The sequence below is a fragment of the Gouania willdenowi genome, chromosome 11 (genome assembly GCF_900634775.1).
Source record: "Gouania willdenowi chromosome 11, fGouWil2.1, whole genome shotgun sequence".
In the NCBI taxonomy this organism is placed as follows: Eukaryota; Metazoa; Chordata; class Actinopteri; order Blenniiformes; family Gobiesocidae; genus Gouania; species Gouania willdenowi.
In genome coordinates, this window is record NC_041054.1 from 8,287,572 (window position 1) to 8,302,893 (window position 15,322).

Below are 15,322 nucleotides of genomic sequence, written 5' to 3' on the forward strand. Positions count from 1 at the left end.
TGTGATCACATGCAAAAGGTCAATTTATATAGTTTAAACGAAAAACAGAAAACAGAAACTGCAGCCACCTTTTGTTAAAAAGTTTTGAGTGAAAAATAAAGAAATAACAGTAGCTTTGAAGATAAGTAGGCTTCACAAAAAAAAAAAATAATAATAATAAAAAAAAGTATCAGCTGTCAACATAGCTCAAATAAGTTAAATTGGGCGGGAAGTCGATAACTGTATCTGGCAACCCTGCTGCTCATTCCTCTTTGTCCGGTAGCGACAGAGGCCGTGTTAATTATGGCCAAATTTGCGTTTTTGAATTAATTATAGTTGAACGGTGGATCGACAAGCTTACACCGTGTGGGGCCTGGTTTGCTGGCAATGACTCACCAGAGGGTTTGAATTTAACGGACAGCAGAGCGAACAACGGAGAAAGGGTACAGTTTGCTTCCAAGACGGCTAGCTAAAGTTAGCTACCGAGCTAACGTTAGCTTAGCAAACACCAGTCTTTAAAGCCGCTACGTGCTCCTATCATTTGCAGTTAAGGCTATTTAGAAAATAAATATATATGAGTAAACTGTGGGTTGGGGTCAATGCCCTCGTGTTGTGGCTGCTGGGGTGGATTTTTAACGCTGCTAGTTAGCCACATGACTCGATGTGGCTTACTAGCTGTGTAGCTAACAGTAGTAGTAACTAGCCTGCGTTAGCCTGCAGGTCGGTTCCCCAGCTACACATCTGTAAGTGATCAGTGGGGAGGGGTGTAACCCTGTAACGTGCATGTTTTGGCTGTCAAGCCATAGGTATCAACTGGTTTCTAGGGAACTGGTTTGCAGCAAGGTGTTGATCATCCTGCTCGGTTTCACCTCACGATTTATTTGGTGACCAAAACCCGGCGTGACAGACACCGAGAGATTTGCAGCTGGATCAGCAGTTAGCAGACCTGGGCCGTCAATTCTAGGTTGATATTATGTATACTGGGATTACGGGCACATCGATACCGACATGTCTGAAGTCAGACTCCACATAGAGGGGCTTTAGTTTTAAAGACGGCGTTATTTTTCCTTTTTTTCTTGCATATGAATGGTGATATGTCACTTCACCAATCAGATTAGCTAATGGCTACCGAATCGGGGAGACTACTGACGGGACCAGGAAAACGAAACAGAGGTAGGACTTAATTTCACCCATTAACCCCCAATCAGACCGGAATCATCCATTACTGCGCTGCAATGGGCTGCACTGGTGCTGTTGGCAACCCCCCCTCCCTCTCGCCTCCCTCATATGTAAACTTCACGACTGTCTCCAGTGGTGACTGTTTCCCACACAATGGATCTCTGACCGGGGGTTCATGTCTACCTTGCTATCAATGTACCTTCAATTCCGTTTTCCTCTTTCTCATGTCTTCGTCTTTTCCTGTCTCCCTCATTGACCTTACCTCTTCTGCCTCTGTTTACGGCCTCTCTCCCTCTTGCCTGGGTCATTTGGTCTGCCTGGGTCATTGGCGATTCAAGGCTTCATAACTTTGGTGACTATATACCGCCTGGATGTTCAGCATCTTGTCTTCATGCCAATCTATGTTCCATCATTAAATCCATCACAAATGTTGGACTCGAATCAGAGGCCCTAGGTCTAAAGCTGCACTCTGTCACTAAGGGGTATTGGCCAAACCAAATGTATTGCTTCCGCACCCAACTGGTGGTGATTGAAAACTTAAGGCATGAAGGCTGTTTGAATTGTGACTTACATTATATTTCCATGTTCCCACCCTTTCCTTTCATTTTTACTCTTTCAGCGTCACAGATGAAGAGTCCGGAGAAGAAGAAGCCAAGAAAGTCTACAGCTCAGGTGGGGACGGTTTTCTAAAGGATTAACACATGTCAACAATAACGGATATGTTTTATACATTTTCCAGTAGATTTTTATTATTATTAATTAGGGCTGGGCGATTTTGCCTAAAAAAGACAATTTTTTTTTTTGATTTTCAATTTATTTAATTTTTTTTCAATGCACTTAAAAATGACGACAGACATCAGATATATTGTCAAAAGTGCAACTTTATTGCTGTCATTGTCCTCAAGAGTTAAATACATAGAACAATCCCAAAATAAAAAGTAAATGAGGCTCTGTCATTCAACAATTTTAAGCTTTAACCCAGGTTTAAGCAAAAGTGCAACAGTAACTTAAATTTTCTGATTAAGAAAGCAGATAACTACATATTTTATAACCTATAACATTACAATTAAAAAAATAATAAACTCTTCCCTTAGTATTTCAGCATAGTGCGAATAGAAAATTAAACATGCCTGTGGCACACATATAGCCTACTCCAAGGGTAAACAAAAAGTGAGCTGGCTCACATCGCGCTACGGTAACCCACAAGGATGGAACGCGAAAAAGTCTGAAAAAACTGTGGTGGGAAAAAAAACACCTTGAATTTGCAAAATATAAATCGTTTTTATCTACAAATTCGATAAATTGATTTCTTTGCCCAGCCCTATTATTGTTGTTGATAATAATAATAATACAAATATTGGTTATTATGTACTCTGTGGACCCTCACAGTAAAAGGCCCACAGCTCTGGAACAACCTACCTGCCGAACTGAAAACCCTCACAGATCAAAACTTGTTCAACTACAAAGTGAAGCGCTGGTTAAAGTTAAACCAGGCCTGCAAACACTAAATTCATTTAAAAAGATTGTAAATTATTTTAAATGACATGCTTTATGCATAATTATGTATCACTGTTTGCCTTTGTCTGTTTTATGTGGGGGGCTGGGTCTGCAAATTAGCCATTGGCTAGATGGCCCATGGACATGGCATTGCTTGTAATTTTAAATGTAACAATGCTCTCTGTTTTGTCCTTCCTAATTAAACGAATAATGAATAGAAATGAAATAAAAACTCAAGAGTCAAAATGTGTTATTGCATATTGACCGAAGCAGATGAAACAACTGAATGTTAGTTTTCTTCATTTCACTTCTTCAAAATGCTAACCAAATCCCTGCTCGGGATAATTGCAACACAAATTTTCAACCTTACTGTTGATCATTAAAAATGCTGGCTCTTACACAGAGGAGTCATTATGTTCCTAAATTACCAGAGCCCATAAAGTCCAAATGAGTAAACGCAAAGATAGGGATTTCATTTTCTCACGCACAGGATTTCTGTCATCTTTGTTGTTTGATTTTGTTTTCACGGCGTTGGCAAATGCAATAATTAAGATCAGATTCCCACAATGCCTTTTACACATGAGCATTAAGAGTTTTTTACAGAATGGATTTACTTTGTCACGCTTTATTTCAGGCTGCTGGCTTCTCCCACCTGACCGAGTTTGCACCTCCTCCAACTCCTATGGTAGACCATCTGGTTGCTTCAAACCCCTTTGACGATGACTTTGGACCCCCGTCTCGACCCGGTGGAGGAGGTGGACCAGGTGGCGCTCCCTTTCTTCCCAGCCCAGGCGCAGGTGGAGGAGGTGGATATGGTGGTGGGGGTAGAATGGGTCCCACCATGAACTTCATCGGAGGTCCAGGAGGTGGACAGCCTGGACGACGGCCACCGTTTGGTCCACCTTCAAACCCTGGACCGCACCACCAGCTCGGCTTTCCAGGAATGCCTGGCTTTGGAGGAGGTGGTGGGGGTGGCGGAGGAGGAGGGGGAGGTGGTGGATTCCCTCCAGGAGGACCTTCTCAGTTCAATATTCCACCAAATTTCAGTCCACCCATGCATGCTGGGCCCGGATTCAATCCAATGTTGTCCCCTGGTGGAATGGGAGGTCCAGGAGGAGGAGGAGGAGGGGGGCCACCACACCCTCGATTTGGAATTCCCCCCCAGCAGCAGCATGGACAGGGTGGACATCCGTTTAACAGCCCTCCACTCCCTGGTGGCGGAGGCCCAAGGGGCCCGTTGCCTCCGATGGGAGGAGGCATGGGTCCAGGGATGAACATGATGGGAGGAATGGGTGGGGGACCTGGTGGCAACATGGTGGGTGGGTTGCCTGGTTTGCCCCCTCAAGGACAGTTCCCTCCCTCTCAGGATGGGCCCTACCCCGGCCCCAGTCCTCCAGGGCCAGGCAGCGAGGATAGCAAGAACTTTGGAGCAGGTCCCCAGGGGCCTCAGCAACAGCAACTTAACCTGAACCCTAACGGTCCTCCCCCTAGTAACACCACCCCTGGACCCCCACCTAATTCTGGTCCCCCACAGCCAGGAGGAGGCTTCTCGGGCCACCCCGATGTCCAGCAGCCTAATGCTAACACACCTGGTCAGCCTCCTTCAGTCCCACCTCCATCCAACCCCAACTCTTCTCCTACTGGTAATTTGAACGGCTCAGGCCAATCCCAGCACCCTGCCCCAAACCAGCTACAACCCCCCAGGAACACCAACACCCCCAACTCTAACAGCTCCTCCCAGCAGCAACCACAGCAGCAATCCACACCACCCAACTCTGCGGCGGGCCCCAACAACTACAACCAACAGAACAGCACTCCTGGTGCTGGCGGCCCCCTCCCCAACACGGCGTCCAATTCAGGTCAGAACAATATGACCAACAACAACGGAGGCAACACACCTGGCAGTAACCCCAACCCCCCCTCTAACTCCACCTCCACTCCAAACACCCAGTCCCCCCTGCCCACTGGCCCAGCCGTGTCCTCCACAGGTCCTGGTTCAGGCCCTGGAAAACTGGGCGGTCACGGGATGGTTTTCCCCTGTGGCCTTTGCATGGCGGAAGTACACGATGACCAGGACGCCATCCTCTGTGAGGCGTCCTGCCAACGCTGGTTCCACCGGGACTGCACGGGCCTGACGGAGCCGGCGTACGGGTTACTCACACGAGAGAGCGCTGCCGTTTGGGCTTGTGACTTCTGCATCAAAACCAAGGACATCCAGGCTGTGTTTGTACGCCAGGCGTTAGGCCAGCTGGTGGCAGCCAATGAAAGCTGAGAAGTAGATGAAGACAAACCTGCATTTTGACAACAAAAAAAAATTAGTTTTAACTCTGACACACAATGTGTCATTGGCTACTTGCCCTTCTTTGCTCTCGACAAACCCTTTACATCTTTACTCCACAGAGAAACACTTGGTTGACTTTCATGCTTACACACAGCACCTTGAAGAGAACCCAATCCTAGCCCCGCCCCCCTCACACTCATGAATGTTAAAACACACTGTCCTCCTCTTATTATCCCAGCCTGCCAACCAGCACTGACACCAACACTCTACCTCATTCAGACTGGCATGAAAGCTCCTGCACTGAGCGGTTATAACAAGAAGGTGCAGAAAACTCTCATTTCACATATTTGGCAGGAAAACCATAACTGACATATTTCCATCACTGTAGATCCATACAGTACAAGTGTATACATGAAAAGTCAATTAAATGTAACTAAATCGCTTCAGTCTTACACTGCCCTGTCACATTGTTGGCCTTTTTTTCTTGCAAGAAAAAAAAAAAAAAAAATATGGAATACGAAATACAAATTGCCGTATTAAAAGTATGGAGAATCCATTTTAAAATTAGTTTTTGTAATTCCAACATCGCTACACTTTAGCTTTACTTCTATCATTGTGTACCTACCTATTGCTGATCGATCCAAAGGAGGCCCAGGCTAAAAATGTTGAGGATTTTAACTTCATAAGTTGTAAATATGTTTTTTAAAAAAAATATCTGGGACTTCCATCTATTGCAAAATCAACCAAGGAACAAAATCAATGAGTTGTGCACACAGTGACCATTTGTTAGTTTCATACACTACATTGGAGGCCTCTGTTTTGTATCTCTGCGTTATACATGAGTTGTGAAATCAGTGCTTTTTGGGTGGTGTTGGCATAACAAGTACATATGTCGTATCAGATGTACATTGTCTTTTTTTTTTATATAAGAAAAGAAACAAAAAAAGAGGGGAGGAGGGTTGCATGATGTGAACTAATGCAGTAACTGTCCAATCAGTTTTAATGTTTGTTTTGGTTTCTGCAGCACTGCAAGAGAATAGACCAAATAACTAGAGTGAAGAAGAAAAAAAAAATCAAATTTCACACCTCTGACCTGGTATCAACTGGTATTAACTTTTCTTACTTCTCTTTTCTTATTTTTTTATTCAACGTCCAAGTTGCCTTTCTTTTCTTGCTCTCGGCTGCATCTGCTTTTGTTTTGTACTGGTATTTGTGCTGTGGTCTCAGTCTGCTCTGGTGCCTCCTGGTGGAACCTGGAGAAACCATTAAGTCCCATCTCGGTTTGGGAAAAGGTACTAAACAATAAGTACAGAGAACTTTTTGTACTTGTCCACATCTGTTTTTATCCTTTTTTCTTTTTTTTTTTTATATTTGTTTGCTAATTGTATTAAAAGAAGAGTGGCAAAAAAAAAAAGCCACTAAAAATGGAACTGTGGAGTTTCCTTCTGACGTTGTGTCATTTATGTTGGGATGCTATTATAATGCCATACTGCAGAAAATACTTTTAAAAAAAATTAAAAGCAGACTAAAAATGACCCTAATAAATTATATTTATATGTGCACACAGACAGCTCTATATACCAACTTAATTCATACAATACATCCATACTATTAAACTATATAAAATTGTTGGGTCACGTATTTGACCTTAGGTTACCATTTCCAAAATGAAGAATTATAACTTTATGCATATACTGTCAAGATGGTAAAAGGCAAATATTCTTCACAAAATGGGACTTAAAGCATTTATTTATTTGGATTGGTCCTAAACCTATGAAAGCAGACTTTTTAAAACATTGAGAGAACATTTGGGGTCTTTACCTTAAAATGATTTAAAACCTCTGCAGGTGATTTTTGGATGACTGATACCATAGCACACCTCTAATTCCATAGCCGCCGTAGGTGAACACTGCAAATAGTACATATAGCAAATCTTGTTTTTATAGGAAATAAAATGGGTTAAAAGTGACTAGAAAATGTGGTTAAATGGTATTTTAAAATCCCCAGACATTTGTTAAAAGTAGCGAAAATGCATTAAAAGGAGCAAAAAATATTACAAGAAAAAGTGATGAAAATTAAGCAACTTTGGTATAGTTGCAGAAAAAGGTTAATAAGCAAAAATGGGCTCAAATTGTTGGAAAAAATATTCTTAGTTTCTTGAAGGCATCTGGCTACCAAGTGGGGTCCTTATACCAAGGTTGAGAACCCCTGTTTTAGAGAACGTGCTCATTATTTTTAAGCCCTTCTGTTTTGTTTTGCTTCTATTCCCATATCGTGTTGATTTGCACAAGAGGAACCTAAACATAATTAGAAAAAAAAAGGTTTTCTTTAATTTTTTAAACAACTTCTATAATACTGGTACATGGAAACAAGAATTTAGCACTCATAATAGCATTTTTTTTTAATTAATAAAATGTGTCAAAAAAAAAAAAAAAAAGTGCAAATGCTCAATAAAACCCAGAGTAGCTTTGACTTAAACATTTTTAAGAACTTGTAGAAAACTGGTACATGGAAATAAATTAAATCTGTTGCCATTTATGAACACTTGGAGAATTTAACACTTATTATAGATAACATTTGTAAATACAGTGTTTTAAGAAAAGAAAAAAAAAATGCAAATGCTCAATAAAACCCAGAACATTTTTGAGAACTTGAAAATATTAACCATAAAACTAATTAGGGAAAAAAGCTCAAACTACCAACATTTTTGCGTCTTTTTTAAAAGTAACAAGCTCATTTTTAAAATGTAAGGAGTAGAAAGTAGATATTTGTTCCAAAAAGTAAAAATAAAAAGTCGCCAAAAAAATAAATACTCTAATAATGTACTGATAGCAGAAAAAAAAAACTACTTAAATGCTTCGTTACTTGTCACCTCTGGGAATAACGCAGGTGTCTATCATGGCTATTTTAACCTGCACAGCGCTCAGAGATTAGACGGAGCCCTCAGTAGGCCCCGCCCCCTGGGGAGCTTCCCACCAATGAGAAAGGAAGGCGGAAATCGACGCGCTGGCAACAGGTTGCACCGCAGCGGAGAGAATCATTGAGTAACTATTCCTCTCCCTACCAACACATCATCATCATCATCATCATCATCATCATCCTACTGCTGCTGTGGACACATACGGGGTAGTTAACCCAGGAGCTCAGTTGTGGATTCGGATCATCTTTTACAGGTGCAGTAGATCCTCCATCGCAGCACTTTAAACGTTCACTTTAATTCGGATTTCATGGAGAAGTAGGAAAAGTCCTGTGAGCTCGCGTGTGGCCGAGCGGGCATCACTTATATCAGCAGCAGGGGGTGGTGGACACCTGTGGCTGTAGCGACTGCTTTCTTTTTGCTGCACATTATAATATTATTATAAGCAAAACAATACAAAAGCAACAGAAAAAAATCAAACTAAAGAGTGCGTATTCACACGGCTGTGGTTGGAGAGAGAGAGAGCAGCTCAGTGGATGTACCGCTGTGCGTAATTGGATCGGGGAGCGCGCTGCGTAAAGAGGATATGACTGAGTTAGGCTTTCTATTATTATTATTATTATTATTATTATTATTATTATTATTATTATTGTTATTGTTGTTGTTGTTGTTGTTTGGCCGTCGGTTGTTTATCATGCTTCTGGCTCGTGTAAATAAAGCCTGTTAATTGGTTTCGACGTCGGTGCACCGATACTCACTCACCTAGCGCGTGTGTGTGTGTGTGTGTGTGTGTGTGTGTGTGCGTGTGACGTAAATCAGTAAGTGAGCCCACAGGTGCATTACCTACATTACTTTTTCTTCTTTTTTTTTTTACATTTCAAATATCACGTTAAGCTAAAACATTAGTTTCTTGCTCATTTGTTGCTTGTGAGTTGGGTCTAGATATCTAAATCTGTTAGATTTGTCCCCCATACAACTTTTTTACTTTCCAATATGACACCGAAATTGCAGCAGGATTCACCGATACCGATATCGACCCGATGCGATATCAGCACGAATCATACATGTTTTTATGACTTATTTTGTAGTGTGGAATGTTAGAAAAGGCATGATCAAGTGATGTCACTCAAACAAAGAAGAATAGTCAACAACAGTAGGTTACATTGTTGTCGTGTGAACCAGTTACCTGTGGATAGAAGTGTTGGAGCGGAACATTTTTATCAAAGCGCTTATATCGGTGATTTTAGATGCAGACCGACAAAATCCGATATTCGTTTTCTTGCTGATATTGGACCGATATCCGATATCAATATTAGGTTGGGACACCTCTACTGATAATGTCCATAAAAAACAAACATTACATGCACACATAAAGTTCACTTCACTTTATTAGCCATTTGCAGTATGAAAACCACTATGGAAAAAAATGTGCAAGGACCCCAAAGTGTACTGTCAACATTCAAAAAGACATTTCACAATAAAAAAAAAAAACCCCAAAACAACCAACAGTCAATTAATGTAATGTAAGTCAATAAAGCAACGTACCCCTCAAATGTTACTTTGATTGTTCAATATGATTACAAAACAGGGGCTTAGTTTTATCCAGAACTGTATACATGTCATTAATTCACATTACACTTATACTTTGCACATTTGGGGCCTATGTTACGAAGCAAGATTACATCTTATCGCACTAACTTCCAGGATTTAATCAGTGTGCCATGGAAACTTATGCTGAACGGCTAGCCTGCTCGCGAGAAGGTTTCGATCTGCTGGGATTTGAGCGAGTGCTAAAGTCCCGCCTCCTGACCAATAAGTTTTCTCAGAAAGCGAGCTGTCCTATAAAAGGTGCTGTGTGAACACGTCACTCGATGTCTAAATATTATGTTTTTATTTACTGATGACATCCTTTTGGAAAGATATAGATTTATATCTGATGGACTGATCTACAATCAGCTGATGAAGCCTGTGTCTCGATGGTATGCGAGGATGGGTGAAGTCATATTTTAATTCAATGAATTCATTATTATATGACTTCACTCGTCCACGCATACAGATCTAGACACAGGCTTCATCAGCTGACAGTGAATGTGAATCACTGAGTCTTTGAATGCGTAAAAGCGTGACATTATTTATGATATTAATTCACTGAATGGGATATCCCATCCAATGGATTAATATGATGAATAATCTCTCGCTTTTATGCATCAACAGTGTCTGCAGCTTCCTGCCTGGGTTCTCTCATTCCTGCCTTTTCTGTAACAACAGTGTTGTTTTTGGTTATTATGGATTTTAATTATTCATAATTTTAAACTTAAGCAACACCTAGTTACGAAGTGAGTGGATCAGATCTGAGCGAGTATAAAAGCTCCGCCTCCTGGTGCGCAGCACTACTGTTGCTCTTTGCTGTCATCGTGGATTCAATTTCATTATATTTGTTTAAGATCATAAGCTGTTCCTCCTGTGAAGACGCTCGCTCTGCCAGGTTCTCCATTGATTGGTCAGACGCTGCAATCTCCTCCCCTTTCATGTAAATGCGCGCATACGTCATATGACAGCTCCTCTCTGACCTCAAAGGCCCTCAGACCTTTGAGGTCTGAGGGCCAGCTCCAGCTCGTGGTTCCGAAGGCGAACCGTAAAACTAAAGGGGACAGAGCGTTTTCCGTTGTCGGCCCTAAGCTGTGGAACGCTCTTCCCCTCCACATCCGTACGGCCCCCACCGTGGAGTGTTTTAAATCTCGTCTCAAAACTCACTTTTATTCTCTGGCTTTTAGCACCGCGTAAGTTGTGTGGTCCTCTGTGTCTTTTATTTTATGTTTTTGAGTTTTATTCTTATTTATAGTTTTTAATGTGTTTTTATTTATATTTATTCTTTTAAACTGTTTTATTTTTATTTATTGTTTTATACTCATTTAGTGGCAGAGCTCATTTGTATTGTTTTGGTTTTATTGTTGTGGTCGCATGTTCAGCACTTTGGAAACGTTTTGTTGTTTAAATGTGCTATATAAATAAAGTGGATTGGATTGGATTAGGGACTGTTGGGTTAGTTGAAGCCAGCTAACGGAGATTAATCCAGGATATAATTATCTAGATTGGTAGCATAGGGCCTTGGTGTGGGTTTCTTTTTCTGCTGTTGTTGTTGTTGTTGTTTTTCTAATTCATGCATGTCCTACATTTTGCACTATTATCCTATGTTAGTATTTATTTTTGTTCCGTCTCTCTGTTCTTATACTGTGTCGCTGCAAAATGTGAATTTCCCCTATGGGAATGAATAAATATGTATTTTATTCTATTCTATACTGATGGAGGCAAGCTACATTTGCAGCCATACAGTGGTCATTGTAAACACGAGCTCCTCACATATTGTTTTAATAACATGTGGCTGATCCCCCCCGAAGATGCAACAGCTGGGAAAGTGCCGAATTCAAGCCTCAAAAAATAGTTTATCTATTTTATTTTACGTAATGTTTTGGCTTAGTTACACACATACACACATTTATATAGAAATATATATATATATATATATGTATAAATGTGCGTGTGTGTTCAAGCGTATGGGAAATAACATGCATGTCCCAGTCGTTTCTCTCTCCTCAGGACCACTCTCAGCTTTTTGAATTGGATGTGATTTGAATTTGAATTTTTAATTATATTTTGCCAGTCTTCTTCAGAAAAAACAGAACAAACAACACTCAATTGTCTAAATAATCAGCCAAAAGGGTCCAGGTTAAAGCGCACCTACAATGCTCTCTAGATAATATCACCAAAAAATAATTAGGAAACTAATATTACAATTTTTACAGTATTCTACACAAAGTACTATATATATACTAGGGATGTCCCGATACAACTTTGTCATTTCCGATATGATCCCAATATTGCAGCTTTGCGTATTGGCCGATACCGATATTGATCCGATATCAGCATGAATCATACATACTGTTATTACTTTTTTTCTTTAATAAAAAAAAAAAAAAAAATTCTAATTTTGTAGTGTGGAATGTTAGAAAAGGCTTGATCAAGTGATGTTACTCAGAGAACAATAGTCAGCAACAGTAGGTACGAGAAAAACTGACCCATTTGTTATTCACCAATTGGTTCCATGAATTTTAACCTTCAACATAATATCTACGGTGTTCTACAATTGAATAAAATAAATAAAAAATGAATGAAAAAAAAAGAAAAAGATTGGAAAGTTGAATCTGATGTTTTCAAGCTGATATCAGACACATATCAAATATTGGATCGAGACACCCCTAATATATACAGTTTATACATACATGCATATACATACAGTCATGTACATGACATGCACATTATATTACTAATCCACTTTTTATTATTTACTATACAAATTTATTCGATTACATTTTCAATACAAAACATAGTGGCAATATTCTAAATAATAATATTCTCTATCACAATATATACCTTTTATAATGTTTACTAAGGACTAATAGATTTTATACCATTATGTACATATTATAATATATTATTGTTGTCGTAGGTAAAATTGTTGCTGCTTTGTTCTTTTTCATCCTTTAGGCAGTTCCTTAAATTCTCATCTTTTCAGCGTTGTTCTCACATATTACGTCTTGAAAATCTAGTTTTCCTCTTAAATATTATTCCCCTTCTCTCTCTAGAAATCCTTTCTATAACCTTTTCAGAAGCGCCCCGTTGCTTGTTTTATTTATCGTTTGGACAGCTCTGAGTTGGATGAGGTCTGGGGGAGCTTTAAATCTGGCGTTTTAAAGAATAATCCATATCGCACATGTTCATATGACGTCATCGCACAGTCTGTATCTAAAAAGTCTCTGTTCCACCTCGAGTAATGACAGTAATCCATTAGGGCTCGTTGCCGTTGGATGCGTCGAGTAAATGTTTTTAAGCTTCTCACCTTCCGTGAACACTTTGTGCACCGAGTTGGACTTTTAAACTCCAGAAAGTCTTCTGACCTACATAGAATATGCCCGAGGCTTCGATTCAGCAACACTTTGAGGTGTAAAGTAAACATGTACAAGTGTTATCATGGTGGTATTTTAGACAGCACACAACACGCTGGACAGGGTCATTTGTGGGTTCGTCTTCAGAGAATGATTAGTTTGTATTATTTGATATCAGTTTTGCACTTTTAGGTGATTGTTTTTGTTACTGTTGGTGACACAACATGCTTGGTTTTTAACACAAAATAACACTGATTTCTGGAGTCATTTTAAAGCACTTATCGTAGCGCTGAGTCCTGGTATCAATTGTATCAATTCCGTGATGCAGAGTTGGCATTTTCACCCCCTGATTGGATCTGAAAGCAATGATGTTTGGTTCTTTAGACCAGGGGTTCTCAACCTTGTGTTCGGGACCCCATTTGGGCCCATTTAAATTTTTTTTTACCCTTTTTCTGCAACTACACCGAACCTGCCATATTTCAACCTATTTCCATCACTTTTTCTTGCCATATTTTTGCTCCTTTTAATACATTTTTGCTAAATAACCCCCATTTCTGCCACTTTGCCATCAAATTTCAATGCTTCTTCTGCACGTTTTTTCCACTTTCACAACATTTCCAGCTCTTATAAATCCTTTCCACCACTTTTCCCATCTAATGTTGCATATGTCGACCTATTACTGTCACTTTTAACCTTTTTTCACCATATTTCATGCTTATTTTGGCCAATTGAACCACATTCACAATTTGCCATGCCCATTTTTGCCAGTTTAAACTAATTGTTTTAACGCATTTTATTTCTGATTTACATTTTTACGATGACTATATACTATGGCCCAAATAATATTAAACTTCATTGATAACAGTGGATATTATTCAGATAAATAGATAAATGTGGTTATCACCGATTCATAGATCAACGGACCATCATTTTGCTGACTTTATGGATGGACCCCAAAAATCTCTCCCCTTTATTCCCCCTTATAGATGGCCCTGTCTCCACATGACTGTTCTTCAATGTTCATGTCTGTGTTCAACCACCTTTAGGTACAGTAGGCTTTAATTTGGGGGTTGCGGGCTGAAAAGGTTGAGAACCACTGCCTTAGACTTTCTAAATTGACCAGTAAATTTGTGTAATTGATGCTGTTTGTGCGTTTGCCAAAACCTCCGGCCAGGAGGGGAACCTGCACCCTGTAACCCTGAACTGGAAATGCTGGTTACGGTTATGAAATGGCCAAAGGGAGCTGTAAGAATAAAAGGAGCAATAATTGCACTAAATTTGTTCATTGTTTCACGGTCCAACCGTCAGAAAATCAAGAGACCTAGATCGGGTTACATTTTTAAAAAGCCGTGAATATTTTTCATCAACACTTTGGCCATAAGAAAACACTTCCACGATTGATTAATTATTATTTTGTCATGTTGTAATTTTGATTTCAACAGATTGGACCAACCAATACCAATAGTGATTAGTGTCATTTTCAAAAAAATGCTGACTTAAAAGAAATGATGGTGCAGGAACCAATCCATTGAGAAGAAATGGACTTGTTGTGGCTGATGGGCCTGTTTGGGGACATTCCGGTCTCTGTTGACACAGCCTTTCCTTGTGACAAGTGAGGGAGAGACAGAGTGTGTAAAACATTGTGGCCAATTGGCATCAAACAACCTGCAGCTTCTGGTAGCTGCCTCACCGCAAGCATCAGATTGAATTTGCACTGGTGCACAGTGGTAGGCAAACCACTATCAACACTGATGTGTGTAATGAATGGCATTGATTATCTCTTGTTTCTGGCGAGAGATTCGCTTTGTTGTTGGGGTTGATAAGACATTACGTGGGTTTTTTTTCCCTTGAGTCGACTTTAGGAGGCAGGAAAAATGGGCAATTCTATGATTTTTGATGGTGAGTCTGTAACTTATCTATGGCATCAGGATGCTCACTACTGCTACTAACTTTAGACACGTTACTCCCAAATACCTGCTTTAGGTACTACCACTCACTCATTCCCCCTGTTCACAGCCACCACCATTATAGCTAAGCTTCACACCTGTCACTAAACTGGCTTGATTACACAACATAATAAGCACAATATATTCTACAACTTCACATCTCACCCTCACTGTAAAACAATCTATTCTCCCCACCCTTTCTATTTCCTACCTTGAGTCTCTCCTCCCTGCTCCCTTTCCCCTCCCCTTCCCTCTCCACTTAGGTGTAACACTGCTCTCCCTTTTTATACCCTCCCCCTAATAAAATATTTCTTACCCTTCCTTAGGGAGGGCTGGTGATGGTCACAATTAAGCAATAAAATAAATCAATTTATTTTATTGCAATAACAAAACATGCATTGCTGTCTCATAATGATTGTACTTGTTGTAGTGTTGACCTTTGACAGCATGTGCAGACAAGATAAAAAAAAAAGTAAATAAATAAAAAAGGATGCTCACTACCAAAACAGTGTCTGGACCAGGGGTGTCAAAGTCATTTTAGTTCAAGAACCAAATACGGACCAGTTCCATCACAAATGGG

The 15,322-nt window shown here is 40.1% G+C and overlaps 2 protein-coding genes across 6 annotated transcripts in view; both read left to right on the forward strand.

Moving 5' to 3' along the window:
- Positions 1-238: 238 nt before the first annotated feature.
- Positions 239-5,378, forward strand: pygo2 (pygopus homolog 2 (Drosophila)). 4 transcript variants are annotated; one of them, XM_028461600.1, is made up of 3 exons: positions 239-1,510; positions 1,778-1,830; positions 3,290-5,378. In XM_028461600.1, the coding sequence occupies exons 2-3, from the start codon at positions 1,786-1,788 to the stop codon at positions 4,925-4,927; spliced, it is 1,683 nt and encodes a 560-aa protein (XP_028317401.1). In that variant the 5' UTR covers positions 239-1,510; positions 1,778-1,785; the 3' UTR covers positions 4,928-5,378. The 4 variants fall into 4 exon arrangements, with proteins under 4 accessions (XP_028317401.1, XP_028317400.1, XP_028317403.1 ...); XM_028461599.1 differs by having other exon boundaries at positions 239-1,152; XM_028461602.1 differs by having other exon boundaries at positions 239-422.
- A 2,592-nt stretch (positions 5,379-7,970) lies between these two features.
- The window catches only part of cgnb (cingulin b), a 38,608-nt gene continuing 31,256 nt past the window's right edge, over positions 7,971-15,322 (forward strand). For both annotated transcript variants that reach the window (XM_028461331.1, XM_028461332.1), the window contains exon 1: positions 7,971-8,109. The gene's annotated coding sequence lies outside the window, so the exon portion shown is untranslated. The remainder of the gene's footprint in view (positions 8,110-15,322) is intronic.

Excerpts from the sequence above, each read along its gene's own strand:
- pygo2 (XM_028461598.1), top strand. The coding sequence starts at position 1,657 with ATGTATTGCTTCCGCACCCAACTGGTGGTGATTGAAAACTTAAGGCAT. Across the intron at positions 1,831-3,289 it reads CAAGAAAGTCTACAGCTCAG|GCTGCTGGCTTCTCCCACCT; the intron begins GTGGGGACGGTT and ends GCTTTATTTCAG.